Source organism: Tachyglossus aculeatus, chromosome 14, assembly GCF_015852505.1.
Source record: "Tachyglossus aculeatus isolate mTacAcu1 chromosome 14, mTacAcu1.pri, whole genome shotgun sequence".
NCBI classification, from domain to species: Eukaryota; Metazoa; Chordata; class Mammalia; order Monotremata; family Tachyglossidae; genus Tachyglossus; species Tachyglossus aculeatus.
In genome coordinates, this window is record NC_052079.1 from 53,431,906 (window position 1) to 53,451,898 (window position 19,993).

Sequence of the window (19,993 nt, forward strand, 5' to 3'; positions counted from 1 at the left end):
CAGGGGACCCTCCGCATCAGAGAAGCAGCGTGGCTCAGTGGAAAGAGCCCGGGCTTTGGAGTCGGAGGCCACGGGTTCAAATCCCGGCTCCGCCAATTGTCAGCTGTGTGACTTTGGGCAAGCCACTTAAATCCTCTGGGCCTCAGTTCCCTCATCTGCAAAATGGGGATTAAGACTGTGAGCCCCCTGTGGGACAACCTGATCACCTTGTAACCTCCCCAGCGCTTAGAACAGTGCTTTGCACGTAGTAAGCGCTTAATAAACGCCATCATTATTATTATTATTATCAGGCAGAGAAAAGAAGCTGCAGGAGCCACCAAATCCTCATGCGACAAAGACCCTGTTTCCATAGAGACATCCCTAGTAATAAAAGTTTTCCCCGAGATATCGGCAGCCCTTTAAAGGTTTGGGCGGGGGACGAAAACGTTCGCCGGGCCCAGCTCCGCCTAGACGCCGGAAGCCCCGTGGTACCGTTAGGTTTCGGAGACCCACTGATCTTCTAACGGGAGGGTTAACCGGAGAGCGCCTTGCCTATGGATGTGGTACTTGAAGAATAACTCCCGCACACCCTACAATAGAGGAAAGGCTCCCGCGGGAGATATGGAAACATTCAGTGGTCCCCGTGAAGCAACTCTCAGGCCCAACCCGAACCACGTGATCTAACAAACCAATAAACACCCAGGAGATCGTAATCTTCCTAAGCCGCCTTGGTTGGGTACGGCTCCCGGGGCGCCCAGGGCGGTGAGGGAGAGTCGTTGAGCAATCCGAGCACGGGACGGAAGCCAAGGATCCTGGGCTCTGCATCCAAGTTCTCCCTACAAGAGCCAACGTGGGGCGGGCTCTCTGCGGTTATAATAACAATAATAATGATGGCATTTGTTAAGCGCTTACTATGTGCAAAGCACTGTTCTAAGCGCTGGGGAGGATGCAAGGTGATCAGGTTGTCCCACGTGGGGCTCCCAGACTTCATCCCCATTTTACAGGTGAGGGAACTGAGGCACAGAGAATAATAATAATAATAACAATAATGACGGCATTTATTAAGCGCTTACTATGTGCAAAGCACTGTTCTAAGCGCTGGGGTAGATACAAGGTAATCAAGTTGTCCCACGTGGGGCTCACAGACTTAATCCCCATTTTCCAGCTGAGGGAACTGAGGCCCAGAGAAGTGAAGTGACTTGCCCAAAGTCACACAGCTGACAACTGGAGGAGCCGGGATTGGAACCCATGACCTCTGATTCCCTAGCTCGTGCTCCTTCCATTGAGCCACGCTGCTTCTCTTCTCTTGCACTCTGGTTATGAGTGCAAGCTCCTCGTGGGCAGGGAACGTTATCACCAGCTAATGTTCACTGCACCCGGGGGGGGCCTGTATTTCCTATGAGAACCTGTGGGTGCTCAATAAATGCCTTCTATCTACGACTACTAGCACGGGTGAAACGCCAGGGTCGAAATTTCCTTTTTTAACCCCGGGGGCCGTGGCCACTAACGGTCTGAATGGGTAAACTTACCATTATTACTGTGAATTCTGTGAAAATTGCCCCGATTAGTCTATGGGAGATGGGTTTAGCCTTCTAGGCCGGGCTTAGAACCAAAGAAAAATCTTCGTTTTCCCCACCCCTAGCAAAGGACCAGTCTTTCTGCCTTTAGAGGCCCAGCAGGCCAGGCGGAGGAGACTAGTAAACCAGACTGTCCGGCTCGAGTCAGAGGCCCGTAGGAGGTCTGCCATCCCCTTTCCTTTTGACTGACTGTTCTGGGGAGAGGGAAAGAGGCTGCTTGAGGGAGTTTCTATCCATTTGCTGCAATTTTACAAAATTAGCTTTCAAGGCAAAGTGCACAGGAAGAAGAGACACAGCCCAGTGTTCTTGCATTCTGCTCCTTGCAGTGCTGAGGCCGGAGTTTTTCTGATCGCTACTACGTTCTTCCGGCAGTGACGTCAGATTAGGAATTCTATCCCAAGGAGTGACGATGACGACGATGATGGAGCTTCCTGTTGAAAATGACCGTCGAGCGGTGGCCCCTCGGGCCCGTGCCGCACCTCGGTGTGACCCAGGCCCGGAGGACGCTGAGGGCTCTCACGGCCGAAGCGACCGCTCCGGTGCCATAGGGCCGCCCGCGTTGGCTTCTCTTGGGATCCCCGCCGGGTCTTGCCCGCTCGGGGCCCAAACCCAGGTCTCCAGCCCCCAGGGCCCTGCTCTTTTTCCACCGAACCAACTAAGGACCTACCCTGGGCAAGCTTAGAAGAATCTGGAATCTGGTTGGGCTCGACTCACCTTTTCGGCTCCTCCCCACGGGCTTGCGTGGGCCGTCTCGAGGCTGGGGATGGGGCGAGCGGGAAATGACCACCTTGAGGCTCTAAGGGGACCAGGCCTCCGGGGATAAACCCATCTGAGGGGACGCGGCGGGGTGAGTCCGCGCTGGAGAATCAGTCTCAAAGGCCCCGTGAGGGGAGGGAGGCGGTGATGCCCGCGGGTCCTCCTTGCTCTTACCTGCATCGATGGCACACGGGTAATGGTATCGGAAGGAGCAACCTTTGTTGTAGCAGCCTAGGGTGGCTCCCGGCTCCTGGCAGTGGGAACATTTCTGAAAGGAACAAAGGTGAGACGTCACTATTACTACCATTATAATGATCATTACGGTAGAAGCACGGGTCTGAGAATCAGAGGTCGTGGGTTCTAATCCCAGCTCTGCCACACGTCTGCTGTGTGACCTTGGGCAAGTCACTTCTCTGTGCCTCAGCAACCTCATCTGTAAAAACGGGGATTAAGACTGTGAGCCCTATGTGGGACAGGGACTGTGTCCAGCCCCATGATCTGTATCTACTTCGGGGCTTAGAACGGTGCTTGGAACATAATAATAATGGCATTTATTATGCGCTTACTATGTGCAAAGCACTGTTCTAAGCGCTGGGGAGGTTACAAGGTGATCGGGTTGTCCCACGGGGGATTCACAGTCTTCATCCCCATTTTACAGTTGAGGGAACTGAGGCACAGAGAATAATAATAATAATAATAATAATGATGGCATTTGTTAAGCGCTTACTATGTGCAAAGCACTGTTCTAAGCGCTGGGGGGGGATAGAAGGTGATCAGGTTGTCCCACGGGGGGCTCACAGTCTTAATCCCCATTTTACAGATGAGGGAACTGAGGCACAGAGAATAATAATAATAATAATAATAATGATGGCATTTGTTAAGCGCTTACTATGTGCAAAGCATTGTTCTAAGCACTGGGGAGGTTACAAGGTGATCAGGTTGTCCCACGGGGGGTTCACAGTCTTCATCCCCATTTTACAGATGAGGGAACTGAGGCACAGAGAAATGAAGTGACTTGCCCAAAGTCACACAGTTGACAATTGGCAGAGCCTGGAGTTGAACCCATGACCTCTGACTCCAAAGCCCGGGCTCTTTCCACTGAGCCACGCTCGCTTAACAAATACCACTATCGTTATTAATACCATTATGCCCTTATGTGGCAAACACCGTTCTAAATGCTGCGTAGATAAGATACCAGTTGATCAGGTCAGACCTGGTCCCTCTTATATGGGGCTCCCAGTCTACGCGGGAGGGAGGACAGGACATGGCAGCCATTCCGGGAAACCTGACTCCTTTTTTCCCGCTCTTTTCCCCCTTCAAGGGCCTCGACTCTCAGTCCCTGCACCCTGTGACTTCGTTCCTACGGGGGCCATCGACCGGGGCAAAACACGCCAGTCGGCTTCTGCCCGCTAACCACGGCTTAGACGTGACAATGGCCCACAGGTCACCTCCCTGGCGCTCCCCTCAGCTGACATTTCGGACCTCTCTCAGTCGCGTTTCCTGTGGGGCCTTGGCTGCCTCTGCCTCCTGGGCAACGCTCAGGGCTGGGGAGAGTCTGGGGTGGCAAGACAAAGACAAGGCAAAGAGTTCTAAGCCTGGCTCCGCCACTTGTCCGTTGTGTGACCTCGGGCAAGTCACTTCACTTCTCTAGGCCTTAGTAATCACAACTGTAAAATGGGGATGGAGACTGGGAGCCCCACGTGGGACTGTGAGCCCACTGTTGGGTAGGGACTGTCTCTATATGTTGCCAATTTGTACTTCCCAAGTGCTTAGTACAGTGCTCTGCACACAGTAAGTGCTCAATAAATACGATTGATGATGATGATGATGACCAGGACTGTGTCCAACCTGATTTGCTTGTATCCGCCCCAGCGCTTAGTCCAGCGCCTGGCACACAGTAAGCAGTTAACAAACAGCACAATGATTACTAAATACGACGGAGGGCCTGCACGGTTGCGGGAGGAGTGGATCAGTGGGAGGGTGACCCGAGATGACCGAGGCGGTCAGGTTAAGGCAGGGCATCGGGATGGAAGCTGACGGACCCCATAGGGTCAGTTTGGGGCACTTGTCCACTTCTTTCTCTCCCCACTAGCTTCGCTTTCCGGGGCCACCTGTGAGGACGGTGAGGCAAGGGAACTCAATTCACCACACTACACCGACTTCTAGCCCGCTGTTGGGTAGGGACCGTCTCTATATGTTGTCAACTTGGACTTCCCAAGCGCTCAAGTACAGTGCTCTGTTCACGACTGAATGAATGACTGACTTGAAATCTGGCCCCGTGTAGGTGTACAGACACTTCTGGGTGGCCCTAACAGCTTGTCCCCGTAGGTGCAACTAAGGCAGCTGCGCACTTTCCAGCACTTTGGGCCTCAGCCCAGCCCGATCTTGGAGGCCGGGACCAGCTCCGTACAAGGGTGGGGCTTGAAAAGCTGCCCAGGAGGCTGAGGTCGGGGGAGGTAAGTACTGCGAGGCAGCAGAAAGAACCCCTCTTCCCTCCCCTCTTCTCCAATCTTCCCTCTTCCTCCTGCCACCTTAATAATAATAATTATGGTATTAGTTAAGTGCTTACTAATGTACCAGGCACACTGCTCTAAGCTCTGGGGTAGATACAAGATAATAATAATAATAATGGCATTGTTAAGCGCTTACTATGTGCAAAGCACTGTTCTAAGCGCTGGGGAGGATACAAGGTGATCAGGTTGTCCCACGTGGGGCTCGCAGTCTTCATCCCCATTTTACAGATGAGGGAACTGAGGCCCAGAGAAGGGAAGTGACCTGCCCAAAGTCATACAGCTGACAAGTGGCAGAGCTGGGATTTGAACCCATGACCTCTGACTCCCAAGCCTGTGCTCTTTCCATTGAGCCACTCATCAGGTTGGACGGAGTCCCTGTCCCAAGAAGCAGCGGGGCTCAGTGGAAAGAGCCCGGGTTTGGGAGTCAGAGGTCGTGGGTTCCGATCTCGGCTTCACCACCTGTCAGCTGTGTGACTTTGGGCAAGTCACTTCACTTCTCTCTGCCTCAGTCACCTCATCTGTAAAATGGGGATTAAGAATGGGAGCCCCATTTGGGACAACCTGATTATACCAGTGCTTGGCACAGAGTAAGTGCTTAACAAATACCATCATTATTATTAACTCCCATTTTGCAAAGGAGGGAACTGAGGCCCAGAGAAGTGACTTTGCCCAAGGTCACACAGCAGACAAGTGGCAGAGTCGGATTCCCAGGCCTGCGCGCTAGCCACTACACCACGCTGCTTCTTCTTGCAGAGGGTCCTCTTTCACGTTACCCTCCGTGGCTTCCTTTTGAGACCGAGGACACGTAGGAGAGAGAGAGGAGAGCAGGCGGGAGAACGACTAGGGCCGGAGAGATGGGGTGGAATACAGACCAAAGGGAACCCCGGAGATTCGTCTCCAACGTAACAAGCCAACCACCAGAGAACAGGGCTTCTACACATCTCAGCTGGGTTTCCCTGGAACTCATGGCCTTCCGGAGTTAGCTACAGTTCTTCCCCAAGGGTTGTGTGTTAATCCGGAGCCTCCTCTCATTAGGTGGTTTTAGTTACTTCAACTGGCTCACAGGCAAGGGGCCACATTGGGGAGGAGGAAAGAGGGAGACAAACCAGAGCTGGGAGAAAGGCCAGGAGCCTCCCAGCTCCGCAGCCCCTAACCCAGGAAAAACCGTTAAGTGCCCAGGACTGCAGAACGGTCAATCAATCAGTGGTATTCATTGAGCGATTACGGTGTGCCAAGCACTGAACCAGGTGCTTTGGGAGAGAACGATACAGTCAAGTTGATAGGTACGCTCCCTACCAACACGGAGCTCGCGATCTAGAGGGGGAGACAGATATTAAAATAAATTTCTGATAGGGGAAATGGGAGTGTATAGGGTGTGTACTTCAGTAAATAAATTCATAACTACAAAAATAGCATTGATTGATCAATTAAGAAGTACTTTGGGGCAAATAATAAGTGTACAGGTGAAGCGGCATGGCTCAGTGGAAAGAGCCTGGGCTTTGGAGTCAGAGGTCACGGGTTCAAATCCCAGCTCCGCCACTTGTCAGCTGTGTGACTTTGGGCATGTCACTTCACTTCTCTGGGCCTCAGTTCCCTCATCTGTAAAATGGGGATTAAGACTGTGAGCCCCCCGTGGGACAACCTGATCACTTTGTAAACTCCCCAGTGCTTAGAACAGTGCTTTGCACATAGTAAGCGCTTAATAAATGCCATTATGCAGACGGAAGGGTGAATTAGAGAAATGAGAGCCTAGACAGGGCAGGCTCTCATGAGGAGGGATTTGAAAGTGGGGAGAGTAGTGGTGATTCATTCATTCACTCAATCGTATTTATTGAGCACTTACTGTGTGCAGAGCACTGTACTGAGTGCTTGGAAAGTACAACCCAGCAACAAATAGAGACAATCCCTACCCAACAACAGGCTCATGATCACAGTAACCTGACCCGTACGGTCAACACATGCTTTCCCACCACCCCACAACTTCCAACCCGCCCCATTTGAGACCCGAGGCTCTAGAGCCAAGTACAGACTTCTAGACTGTGAGCCCACTGTTGGGTAGGGACTGTCTCTATATGTTGCCAACCTGTACTTCCCAAGCACTTAGTACAGTGCTCTGCACACAGTAAGCACTCAATAAATACGATTGAATGAATGAATAGGGGGAGTGAGGCCTTTGCCTGCCAGCATTCACGGCGCTGCCCCACTGAAGGAAGGAGAAAGATGTGTGTACCCGGCTCACTTCAGCTGGTGACACTGTAATCAATCAATCAATCAATCACATTTATTGAGCGCTTACTGTGTGCAGAGCACTGTACTAAGCACTTGGGAAGTACAAGTTGGCAACATATAGAGACAGTCCCTACCCAACAGTGGGCTCACAGTCTAGAAGGGGGAGACAGAGAACAAAACCAAACATATTAACAAATTAAAATAAATAGAATAGATATGTACAAGTAAACTAAATGAATAGAGTAATAAATATGTACAAACATATATACATATATACAGGTGCTGTGGGGAAGGGAAGGAGGTAAGACGGTGGGGATGGAGGGGGACGAGAGGGAGAGGAAGGAGGGGGCTCAGTCTGGGAAGGCCTCCTGGAGGAGGTGAGCTCTCAGTAGGGCCTCGGGGGGTCGCGTAACTAGTTAGCATGCCAGAGTCTCGTTCGTTATCGGAATTAACCAGACAAATCGCTCCACCAATGAAGAACGGCCATGCACCACCACCCACAGAATCGAGAAAGAGTTACCGATCTGTCAATTCGGTTGAACATTCGGTTGAACCAGTGACGTTCTTTTTCACTGGACACTTGCTCGCCTTGACATCCCACTTGGCTTTAGAAAGCAGGGGCTCCTCCCTATCTGACCGCAGAACCGGTACCGGCATCTCAGAGCGGGCGAATCAGTAACAGAAAGTACATCTTGTCTTAATCCGCGTGAGAAGAATGCAACGCCAGTGCCTCTCTAACGAAGCAGCTGTTCCCCAGGATCCGGGATTTCCATTTGGCAAATGAGTCTCTCCCAAGACGGAGATCAAGAACTAAGGGTCGCCTGAACAGCCTCTGTGCAAAAAAAGCGTTCTGTGTTCTGGTTTTGGATGACAGCAGAGAGGCTGGGGTGGCCTATCATCTCCTCCCACGGGGTGAAGCCCAGCTAATTAAGGAGCCGGGGCTCTGGACGGGACTCCCAGGGGGCCCGGGCTCTGGAGGTGGCGCCTCCTTGGCCTTTTTGTACAAAATCTAAATCCATTTTGGAACTATTTCCATCTCGTCTGTCTCGCTGCCGACCCCTTGCCCACATCCCCACGGCATTTATGTACAGATCTTTAAATTATATATTATAAACTACCCTTAATAACGTCCGTCTCCCCCTCAAGATTGTTGTGGGCAGGGAATCGGTTAGCGTGTTCGGCTGTTAACTGAAAGGTTGGTGGTTCAAGCCCATCCAGGGATGATTTTCATTTCCCAGACTGAGCCCCCTCCTTCCTCTCCCCCTCCCTACCTCCTTCCCCTCCCCACAGCACCTGTATATATGTTTGTACAGATTTATTACTCTATTTATTCTACTTGTACATATTTACTTTTATTTTGTTAATATGTTTTGTTTTGTTCTCTGTCTCCCCCTTCCAGACTGTGAGCCCGTTGTTGGGTAGGGACCGTCTCTAGATGTTGTACTTCCTAAGCGCTTAGGACAGTGCTCTGCACAAAGTAAGCGCTCAATAAATACGATTGAATGAATGAATGTTGCTCTCCAAAGTGCTTAGTACAGTGCCCTGCACGGAGGATCCTTCTGACTCTCAGGCCTGTGCTCTAACCACTAGGCCACGCTGCTTCCGGAGAAGAAAGTTCCCACTGTGACAACCATATAGGCAACTCACTGAGTACTTTGGCCCTCTCTCCTCACCCCTACCCTCAAAGCAATCCATTAATCGTATTTATTGAGTGCTTACTGTGTTTAATGTTGGGAGAGTCCAATATAACAGAGTTCGGAGACACGTTCCCTGCCCATGACGAGCTTACAGTCTCGATGGGGAGATGGACAATAATATAATATCTGATCAGCTCACTCAGCTCTCTCTGCATTTGACGAGTCTAATGGAATCCCCTCCGGTTGAGCTGGGCAAAGGGAGGGCTACCATTTGCCCATCCCAACCCTCACCCACTCCCCACCCCCACAGAGCGAGGATAATAATAATAATTATAATAATGGCATTTGTTAAGCGCTTACTATGTGCAAAGCACTGTTCTAAGCACTGGGGGGATACAAGGTGATCAAGTTGTCCCACGTGGGGCTCACAGTCTTATCCCCATTTTCCAGATGAGGTAACTGAGGTTCAGAGAAGTTAAGTGACTTGCCCAAGGTCACACAGCAGACATGTGGCGGAGTTGGGATTCGAACCCATGACCTCTGACTCCAAAGCCCGGGCTCTTTCCACTGGGCGGAGGGGAGGAGACCCCCTCCACCACAGTTAGCCCTGAATGCTACAGCCAGAGTGAGCACCCCGCTTTCAACAAGTCACTCCCCCGAGAGGCAACGTGGCTCAGTGGAAAGAGCCCAGGCTGGGGAGCCAGAAGTCGTGGGTTCTAATCCCGGCTCTGCCACTTGTCAGCTGTGTGACCTTGGGCAAGTCACTTCTCTGGGCCTCAGTTCCCTCATCTGTAAAATGGAGATGAAGACTGTGAGCCCCATGTGGGACAACCTGATTACCTTGTATCTACGCCAGTGCTCAGAACAGCGCTCGGCACATAGTAAGCGCTTAACAAATACCAACATTATTATTATTATTACTATTATTATTGTTATTACCCTACCCATCAGGGGCAGAATCAAAACCCAATCTTTTGGAGCCTTTCCTAGACCACACTTGGTGCCTTTACTCCCTCTCCACTTTCCTGCTTTGCTCAAAAAATTCTTGGAATCTCACACTCCCTAGCATTCGGCCTTTCCCGGTTCTATCTTCCTCTTTCCACCTACTCTCCCCGTGCAATTAACTCCCATTACTCTCCACCGCACCAAACCTCTACGCTGTAATGGAAATTCAGGGGACTGAGTCTGGGGCCCAAGTTTGCCTTTATATGCGCGACTATCGGCCAAACGTAATCTTTCTGTGTTTCAGTTCCTTCACGTATAAAATCTAATATAAATAAAACCTTGGGCTTCTCCCCCCGAAATCCATTTGCGGCCAACTGTTTGGGGTATTTCCCGAGGCACCGCGGGAAGGGCATGGAGAGGGGAGAAATAATTGTTCAAGGGTTGGGATGAGAGTGGGAAGGAGAGGGAGAGAAGACGTGAGAAGACAGAGGAGAGAAGATGGGGGAGGAAGGGGAGGGAAGGAGAAAAGGAAAGAAGATGGACGGGTAGGAGGAGAGGAGGGAGAATATAGAATGGAGAAAGGAGGGAGGGAAAGGAGGAGAGAGAAGGGGGTGGGTGGGGACCGTGAGAAGAAACCGAGCAGCCAAATCTGAGGTGGAGAAGCTGGTCTGAGGATGAGCATGGCGTAGTGAATAGAGCACGGGCTTGGGAGTCAGAAGGTCATGGGTTCTAATCCAGCTCCGTCACTTGTCTGCTGGGCTTGTGTGCCTCAGTTACCTCATCTGTAAAATGAGGAATAAGACTGTGAGCCCTATGCGGGACAGGGACTGTGTCCACCCCGATTTGCTTGTATCCACCCCAGCGCTTGGTACGGTGCCTGGCACATAGTAAGCGCTTAATAAATACCGTAATTACAATTACGAGAAACAAAAAAGCTGGGCTGGGGTACAGGAGTCTCCCCTCTTGCTCCCCCGACCCCAGACCCCCGATTTCTTTTCTTGACGTCCCTCGCTGGGTAGGGACCGTCTCAGTATGTTGCCAACTTGTACTTCCCAAGCGCTTAGTCCAGTGCTCTGCACACAGTAAGCGCTCAATAAATACGACTAAATGAATGAATGAATCACTGATGCCTGGCTCCCAGAGGAGGGGGCCTTTCTCTGAAGCCAGCCTGCCCTTTTTGTTTATTTACTTCTAAGGGCAGGCTTATGTGATTATATGCTTACGTGGTATTTACTAGGGGCTTACTATGTGTCAAGCATCATTTAAAGTGCTGGGATACAGACACAGTCCCTGTCCCCCCCAGGGCTCACAGTCTAAATAGGAGGGAGAACAAGTATTGAATCCCCATTTTACAGTTGAGGAAACTGAGGCCCAGCAGGCAAGTGGCAGAGCTGGAATTAGAAGCCAGGTCCTCTGCCTCCCAAAATCTGGGCTCTTTTCACTAGGCCAAGCTGCTTCCCTCAAAAGGCAACCTCCTCTTCCTGGACACCAGCCAAAGGAGGCCAGATGATAAGACAACACAAAACTCAACCTCCACAAACCTCCTTAATAATAATGATGGCATTCGTTAAGCGCTTACTATGTGCAGAGCACTGTTCTAAGTGCTGGGGGGGATACAAGGTGATCAAGTTGTCCCACTTGGGGCTCACAGTCTTAATCCCCATTTTACAGATGAGGAAACTGAGGCTCAGAGAAGTTAAGTGACTCGCCCAAGGTCACACAGCAGACATGTGGTGGAGCCGGAATTCAAACCCATGACCTCTGACTCCAAAGCCGGGCTCTTTCCACTGAGCCATGCTGCTTCTCTGAATGGAATGCTTCTCTTCCTTAATGGAAGAGTAAAAATAATAATAATAATGATAAGATTGATATTTGTTAAGTGCTTACTACGTGCTGAGCACTGTTCTAAGCGCTGGGGGACACCACGTGGGGCTCACAGTCAATCCCCACTTTGCAGATGAGGTCACTGAGGCCCAGAGAAGGGAAGTGACTTGCCCAAAGCCACACAGCTGACAAGTGGTGGAGCCAGGATTAGAACCCATGACCTCTGACTCCCAAGCTTGAAATGCTGAGGGGAATTCACTCTGGGGACACCTGGAATGCCCAATCCCTTGCGTGCACTCAGCCTGGCGATGAGACCATACACTCCTCTGCTTCCTAGACCACAAGAAGCAGCGTAGCCTAGTGGATAGAGCAAAGACCTGGCAGTTAGGAAGGCCTGGGTTCTAATCCCAGCTCCGCCACTTGTCTCCTGTGGGACCTTGGCTAAGTCACTTCACTTCTCTGGGCCTCAGTTCCCTCATCTGTAAAATGGGGATTAAGACTGTGAGCCCCATGTGGGCCCTGGACTGTGTCCAACCTGATTACCTTGTATCTTGTACCTTGTACATATTCATATTCATATTGTACCTCGTATCTTGTACCTTGTACATATTCATTACTCTATTTATTTATTTTACTTGTACATATCTATTCCATTTATTTTATTAGTATGTTTGGTTTTGTTCTGTCTCCCCCTTTTAGACTGTGAGCCCACTGTTGGGTAGGGACCGTCTCTATATGTTGCCAATTTGTACTTCCCAAGCGCTTAGTACAGTGCTCTGCACACAGTAAGTGCTAAATAAATACGACTGATTGGTTATCTACCCCAGTGTTTAGAACAGTGTCTGGCACATAGCAAGTGCTTAACAAATACTATTAAAACTCCATCCCCCCAACCCTGATTACCTTGTATAATAATGATGGCATTTATTAAGCGCTTACTATATGCAAAGCACTGTTCTAAGCGCTGGGGAGGTTACAAGGTGATCAGGTTGTCCTGATCACCCTCCACAGTCTTAATCCCCATTTTACAGATGAGGTAACTGACGCACAGGGAAGTTAAGTGACTTGCCCAAAGTCACACAGCTGACAACTGGCAGAGCTGGGATTTGAACCCATGACCTCTGACCCAAAGTCCGTGCTCTTTCCACTGAGCCACGCTCTACCCAGTTCATTCATTCATTCAATGGTATCTACTGAGGCGCTTATTGTGTGCAGAGCACTGTACTAAGCGTTTGGGAAGTCCAAGTTGGCAACATATAGAGACGGTCCCTACCCAACAGCGGGCTCACAGTCTAGAAGGGGGAGACAGACAACAAAACATATTAACAAAATAAAATAAATAGAATATGTACAAATAAAATAAATAGAGTAACAAACATGTACAAACACATATACATATATACAGGTGCTGTGGGGAGGGGAAGGAGGTAAGGCAGGGGGGATGTGGAGTGCTTGGCACAGTGCCTGACACACAGTAAGTGCTTAACAAACACCATTAAAGAAAAGCTCTACAACCCTGATTAGCTTGTTTCTATCCCAGCGCCTAGTATGGTGCCTGGTACATAGTAAGCACTTACTAAATACCATTTTTTTTAATGAAAGGGGAAAAAAAAGGAGCAGGTTGGTTTAGTGGAAAGAGCTCGGTAGACTTCAGTAACTTTTCTTCCTCCTATTTTTTTTTTTTTAATGGTATTTGTTAAGTGCCCATCTAGGGGTACAAGAGCACTTGCATGTCTTTGTCCAATAGAGGGGCAAGGTGATTATCTAAAAAAAAAAAGAATTCAATCACTGGTACTTACTGTCTGCAGGACACTATACTAAGCAATTCTGCCAGATATGTTCCCCACCCACAAGGCACTTACAGCCTAGGTGGCAAAAGCCAAAGAGCAGGACAGTGAGAAAAAACTGAGTTTCAAAAAAGGTGTGAAACGGGAAGGGGTAACTCTGAGACAACGTATTTGACAATCTCGGGAAATGTTTCATGGGTCTTGGCTAGACGGGTCGATGCCTGTGTTCTTTCCAAAGTGTTAAGTTTGTTCAGTTTGACAAAGGCTGCTTTAGACAGTCAGGGCCTTAAGGGAGTGGCCCAAGCCGTTCAACCGCAAGATTGCTCCCAATGTGGGGCTCTGCACCCCTGGGGGTGCCCTGATAAAGGGGTGCTCCCCTCCCCACAGTGGCACATCCCTACCGAGAACCCACCTTCCACTACCCACCAATTATCACCCAGGTTCCATTCCCAGCTCCGCCACTTGTCAGCTGTGTGGCTTTGGGCAAGCAACTTAACTTCTCTGTGCCTCAGTTACCTCATCTGTAAAATGGGGACTACGCCTGCGAGCCCCCCGTGGGACAACCTGACGATCGTGCATCTACCCCAGCGCTTAGCACTGTTACAAGCGCTGGGGAGGTTACCAGGTGATCAGGTTGTCCCACGGTGGGGGGCTCACAGTCTTAATCCCCATTTTTACAGATGAGGTAACTGAGGCACAGAGAAGTGAAGTGACTTGCCCAAAGTCACGCAGCTGACAATTGGCGGAGCTGGGATTTGAACCCATGACCTCTGATTCCAAAGCCCAGAGCGCTTGGCACGGAGCAGGTGCTTTCCAAATACCACAATTATTACTATTAATAATTATTAAGTACCACAGGATGTTTGAAGTCCTCAAGTGGCTCAGAAGGGCCAGTTTGGGGGGCAAGGGGGAAGATTCGACCTCAGTACCGCTGAAGTGACGACGGGTCAGCTTCACATGACAGGCTGGAACACTGACCCCTAGAAGTTTCAGTCCGGGCCGCTTTGCCTCCCATTTCTGAGTCTTTTAGGTATATAAAACCCTGGATGTTTTGGGTTCCTGTCACCTTCGAGATAAACAATTTCCTCACGTTCTCTCCTAACAACTGAGATCAGCTGCTGCGTTTCTCCGCGCAGCTAATAAATTTCTCCGCCAAGGAGCTCGCGTCTGGAACTGCCCGCCACAGTTCCTGTTTGAGCTTTGGGGCCAGAAGGGGATTTAAAAAACCCCCCAAAACACACATACCAAAAAAAAAAATGGGGTGGGGTGGTGTAACCTACGAGGACAAGGCAGCAAAATCACGGCTCCTGTTTTTGTGGATTGCTTTATTCTCATTTTTTTTTTTTAAGAATCAAGGATGCGGCAGAGTCTTTCATCAATTTTAATGTTATTCCGTTGTGCTTGTCCCTGAGGCTGTTTTAACAAAGGGTGCTGTTTCAGAAATTATGTAAAATCTACACGCACACTAATGTGTGCATAAATTATACATATGGGGCGAAGGGTGGGTGTATGCAGGCGTGCCTACTCACCCAGGGGAGGGAGCTTAGAAACAGGTCTCCCCGACTGGTGGTCCAAGGGGGCAGATGTTATTAATAATAATAATGTTAATAATAAGTGTGGTATTTGTTAAGTGCTTACAATGCGCCAGGCGTCGTACTAAGCACGGGGGGATAACAGGCAAATCAGGTTGGACACAGTCCCTGTCCCACATCTGGCTCAGGGTCTTAATTCCCGTTTTGCAGATGAGGTAACTAAGGCCCATATAAGTGAAATGACTTGCCCAAGGTCACACGGCAGACAAGTAGCGGAGCCAGAACTAGAACCCGTGACCTTCTGACTCCCAGGCATCAAGGAAGAGGAGGGATCTGGCTCAGTGGAAAGAGCCCGGGTTTGGGAGTCAGAGGTCATGTGTTCAAATCCCGGCTCGGCTACTTGTCAGCTGTGTGACTTTGGGCAAGTCATTTCACTTCTCTGGGCCTCAGTTCCCTCATCTGTAACATAGGGATAAAGACTGTGAACCCCACGTGGGACAAACATCACCTTGGATCCTCCCCAGCGCTTAGAACAGTGATTTGCACATAGTAAGCGCTTAACAAATGCCATCGTTATTATTATTATTATCTTTTTCCACCCGTAGCTTCATCACCTCTTGGCCAGTCCTGGGTCTGTAGCCGGCTCGTCAGCCCCCACCATTCTCCATTGACCCTCACTGCCCCTGACCCTGAAACCCCGCCTCGGAGAGGGAAATTCTTTTCCAGGTTTGGAAGAGGCCCAGAAGCTCCTGGGAGGAAAGATGCGACGTAAATGGGAAGCGGGACAACGTGCAGATGCCGTATGCCGTTGGGTGAAAAGCCGCCGAAGCCCTGCAGGCTGACCCTGGCCACGAGGGGAGGGGCCGGAGCCCAACTGTAACCGCCACGAACAAGACCAAAACCAGGGCCGACACGCAAGGCTGCATTTGGGAAAAGGGTCCTCTCCTAAAAGCGGAACCGACGGGAAGGAGTCGGATGTCCAGTGAGTTGGGAGAGAAGTCGGATGTCCTCTCCCAACGGGCCCTGTCCCATCCTGGCACCTTCCCGCTTTTTTACGATCCCTCCTGTTTGGGTTGGAAAAAAACCGCCGTGTTGCCACCGGATCCCCAGTGCCACGTTACAGAGGCTGCTGCTTTTTATAATCCACTGAGAGCTTAATGGACCTATCCCCTCTGCGTCCTGCGATACAATCATCTGCTTCCCATCAAAAGGAATGAACACACGCACGCACACTAAGCAAATCTCTCTCTGCTCCTTTCGATCCTCCCCGTCCTTCTGACCTCACAACACAAACCGTCCCCGTGTGAAGCCAGATGCCGCGACCAGCCCCTCTTCCCGGGTAGATTTTCACTCCTAGCGACGGGTGGCCTTGGGTAACGATGCCCCACCAACGGCCAGGGCGCGGGCCGGCTTCTAGAACTGGTTCGTTGGCCCCAGTAAGAGGGCAACTTCCCATTGGGCAGAACCCCCCTGGATGGAGCCGACCTCTTCGGTCAAAGCGCGTGGCCGCACAACTGGCCACTCTGCTGGACGGGACGCGGATGGAGAGTGGCTGACGGCGTGGGGGGTAGGAGGGCCAGCTGCGCACTGACAGCCAGGCGGGGAGAAGCAACAACTCGCGGACCCGACCGGATTCAGCCTCAAGTAATGTGGTCAGGGGAGGATTCGCAATGGTGGTATTTGTGAAGCCCTCACAAATGAAGGTGGCCGCGGCAACTGAACCAGGGCTGGCGGCCCAGATCGGGCTTTCTAACGCTACCGTCCTCTCCCTCTGTGTCTTTTCTACCCCAAAAGATCTCCCCCAAACCTTCCTCTAAGCCCGTTTTGATGTTCCAGCCCCGTGACCGCTCCGGACGTCCTGCTCCGCTAGGCTGTAAGCTCCTCGATGGCCGTGACCGCTCCAGACGTCCTGCTCCGCTAGACTGTAAGCTCCTCGATGGCAGGGATTGGGTCCGCTCAACTCGATTACACTGTCCTCTCCCAAGCGCTCAGTACGGTGCTCTGCGCCCAGTGAGCGTTCAATAAATACCACCGACTAGCTGGAAGCCCAACAGGAGTCCTTCCTGTTGAACTGAAGCTCGCTTCTTCTTCCCCCCTGTGGCTCTCCCAACGAGAGCCCTTCATTTCATTCATTCAATTCATTCACTTAACTGTATTTATTGAGCGCTTACTGTGTGCAGAGCACTGTACTATGCTCCTGGAAAGTACAATTCATAGAGGCAAGCCCTGCCCACAATGGGCGTACAGTCTGGAAAAGGTTGTATTTCATTTCCTGGTGTCGGGCCTTGCGTCCTAGGGGGTGCTGCCTTGATTGGGCCTTTTCATTTATTTATTCACATTTTTTATTCCTATTAATGTCCGTCTCACCTTCTAGACCATACGCTCATTACGAGCAGGGAATGTGTCTGCTAATTCTGTTATATGGTACTCCCCCAAACACTAAGCCCTGACTCTCCCTGACTAAGCCCTCCTTTCCGCTTCTCCCACTCCCTTCTGTGTCGCCCTGACTTGCTCCCTTTATTCATCTCCCCTCCCAACCCTAAAGCACTTACATACATATCTGTAATTTATTTATATTAATGTCTCTCTCCCGTTTTAGACTGTAAGCTTGTTCTGGGCTGTGACTATTGTTATATTGTATTCTCCCAAGCGCTTAGTCCAGTGCTCTGCACACAATAAGTGCTCAATAAATACAACCGAATGAATGAACTTAGGACAGTGTTCTGCACATAATAAATGATCAATAAATGCCATTGATTGATTGATTTTAATAGTCACCCTATTTTCAATGGACTGTTCTTCCCAACTTTGAATTTTCTTCCCAACTCGCCAAGTACGAGCAACCCTGTCCAGTCACTCTCCTCTGCAAATAGGCGCAGACCTTCCAATCCCTTGTTCAGGGAGCTGATAGATATTAAATTAAAAACAACCCCAAGATCAAGCCCCGTGACACCTAACTCGATACCAACCTTTCAGGATGTCCCGGAGACTTCCAGCTCACCAGGTGACCTTTTAACAGATGTCAATAATTTCAATTTCTGCTGGGAGCGGCCCTTTCCGTTAATTCTTTCAAAACTGATCGAGTGTACGGAGGCGCCTGACTTCCACTCCAGGAAGGCATGGCGAAGACACCAGATACCTGAAGAGAAGGAGTTCCTGACTAAAAGCCATCTGTGGAGCTACTCCATCCCACTGGGATAAGAAAGGGCTGGGTGGTTTTCATCTATTAAATATGGGCATATGCCCTGCTTTCTTTTGATTGCTTCTAGGTACAATAACTGAATGAGGAAACACACACCTTTTCAGAATCTACAGCAGCCGAAGCGGGCCACTGGTGCTTCCACGGTTAATGGCGGAAATCAATAATACTTAGCCATTTGGCCACTTTTTAAAGTGTGGTTTAAACTGTCCAGTTATACCTGAAGAGGAGGAGGTAGCTGGAAGCTGAAAAAGCTCTGCCCCTCCTTACCCGCCTCCCTGATGGGAATGGAGCCAACGACAACTGTGGCAAGCTCCCACCTCTGCTCTACCGAACTCTTCCAAGTGCTTAGTACAGAGTTCTGCACATAGTAAGTGCTCAGTAAAAGACGATGATGATGGTGGGAAGGCTGGGCGGTTTGGAACCAGCCTGGGTCAAGAGGTGTCTGGGAGCTTCCCCCATTGCGGCCTTGCTTTAGCTATTTGCACGCTACTCTTTCTCGTCAGTTGGGTTTTTAACATCTGCTCTGACTGTTCTCGATTCACTTTGGAGCTTGTCCTAGGTGCCTCTCCCAATCAGAGAGTGAATCCCATGAGGGATGAAGCATTTCCAGCTATCTGCCCTAGTGCTTAGTGTGGGGCCTGGCACAAAATAAGCGCTAAATAATAAATGAGGAGGAGTGAATTTAGGAACTGGGGAACCGTGGTTCTAATCTCTCTAATGGACTCAGAAAATGTTTTGCTTTTTTCTGTATTTGAACCTTTAGACAACACAAGAATTATATCTAGCTTGACTAGCCCCAATTTTTGCCCATGAGGAAAGATACTTCCCGATAAATGTCCCTTTTCCTTCCGTTCCGCCAGCAGATGGTAGCCTGCCTGCAGCCTGTGTGGAGTTATGTTGCTTGGAGCCCAGGGAAGAAAGAGCACGGAAGAATTATTTTATTTTTTTTTTAGGGGGAGGGGGGTCCGGGGGGTGAAGAGACAGGGAGTGGGGGAGATGTTTCCGGAGGCTCCTGCTTAGCTCTGAAAACCCACAGGCTGCACTTTAGATACAGGCCTGAGTGTGTGACGAATTGTAATCGCAGTCAGATATCTAACTAGCCACTGGCTGGCATTAAGCAAAGACAAAGTGGTTAATTCCACGCTTCCCTTCTCTGCTAAATTAGAGAAATGATGTACTGGGTAGGCCTGTGGAAAAAGAAGAAAATCATCTGTACCCCCAAAATGAGTGGCTCTTTTCTAAAAGTCACTGCCCTTATCACAGAGGCCAGTCCATTAGGCCTGACTCTCTGGGTCCCGGCCAAGCCGAGCTCGTGAAGGGGAAACGGGGATGAACAGGAAGATGACCGCAAGGACTCAAATTTGGCTTTTTCCCATCAATATCGCGATCTGGATAGAAGAGGATAGGAGAATTAGGGGGAATTTTTACTACAACGCAGCTCCCAACCTTGCTCCTCTATAGCCAGCTTGTTCACTGCATCCCGACCTCTTTCCCACGTCCTCCCTGGAGCCTGGAAGCAGCGTGGCTCAGTGGAAAGTGCCCGGGCTTTGGAGTCAGAGGTCATGGGTTCAAATCCCGGCTCCGCCAATTGTCAGCTGGGTGACTTTGGGCAAGTCACTTCACTTCTCTGGGCCTCAGTTCCCTCATCTTGTAAAATGGGGATCAAGACTGTGAGCCCCCATGGGACAACCTGATCACCTTGTAACCTCCCCAGATCTTAGAACAGTGCTTTGCACATAGTAAGTGCTTAATAAATGCCACTATTATTATTATCTCCCTCAGTATACTCCAGACCACCACTCTCCCCACATTCAAAGCCTTACTGAGATTACATCTCCTCCTTCCCTGCAAATAAGCCCTCTTTTCCTTGACTGCCCCCTCCTTCTGTGTCACCCATGAACTTGAATTTGTACCCTTTGGGCACTTAATATTCACCCCACCCTCAGCCCCTATGTGCATAACATTTATATTAATGCCTGTATGTCTGTAGACCATAAGTCCATGTGGGCAGG

The 19,993-nt window shown here is 50.2% G+C and overlaps 1 protein-coding gene across 1 annotated transcript in view; it reads right to left on the reverse strand.

The window, feature by feature from the left end:
* Positions 1-19,993, reverse strand: part of TCF20 (transcription factor 20) — a 108,237-nt gene that overhangs the window by 16,735 nt on the left and 71,509 nt on the right. The window contains 1 exon segment of the mRNA XM_038756225.1: positions 2,487-2,580. Within this exon segment, the coding sequence (XP_038612153.1) occupies positions 2,487-2,580 (94 nt within the window).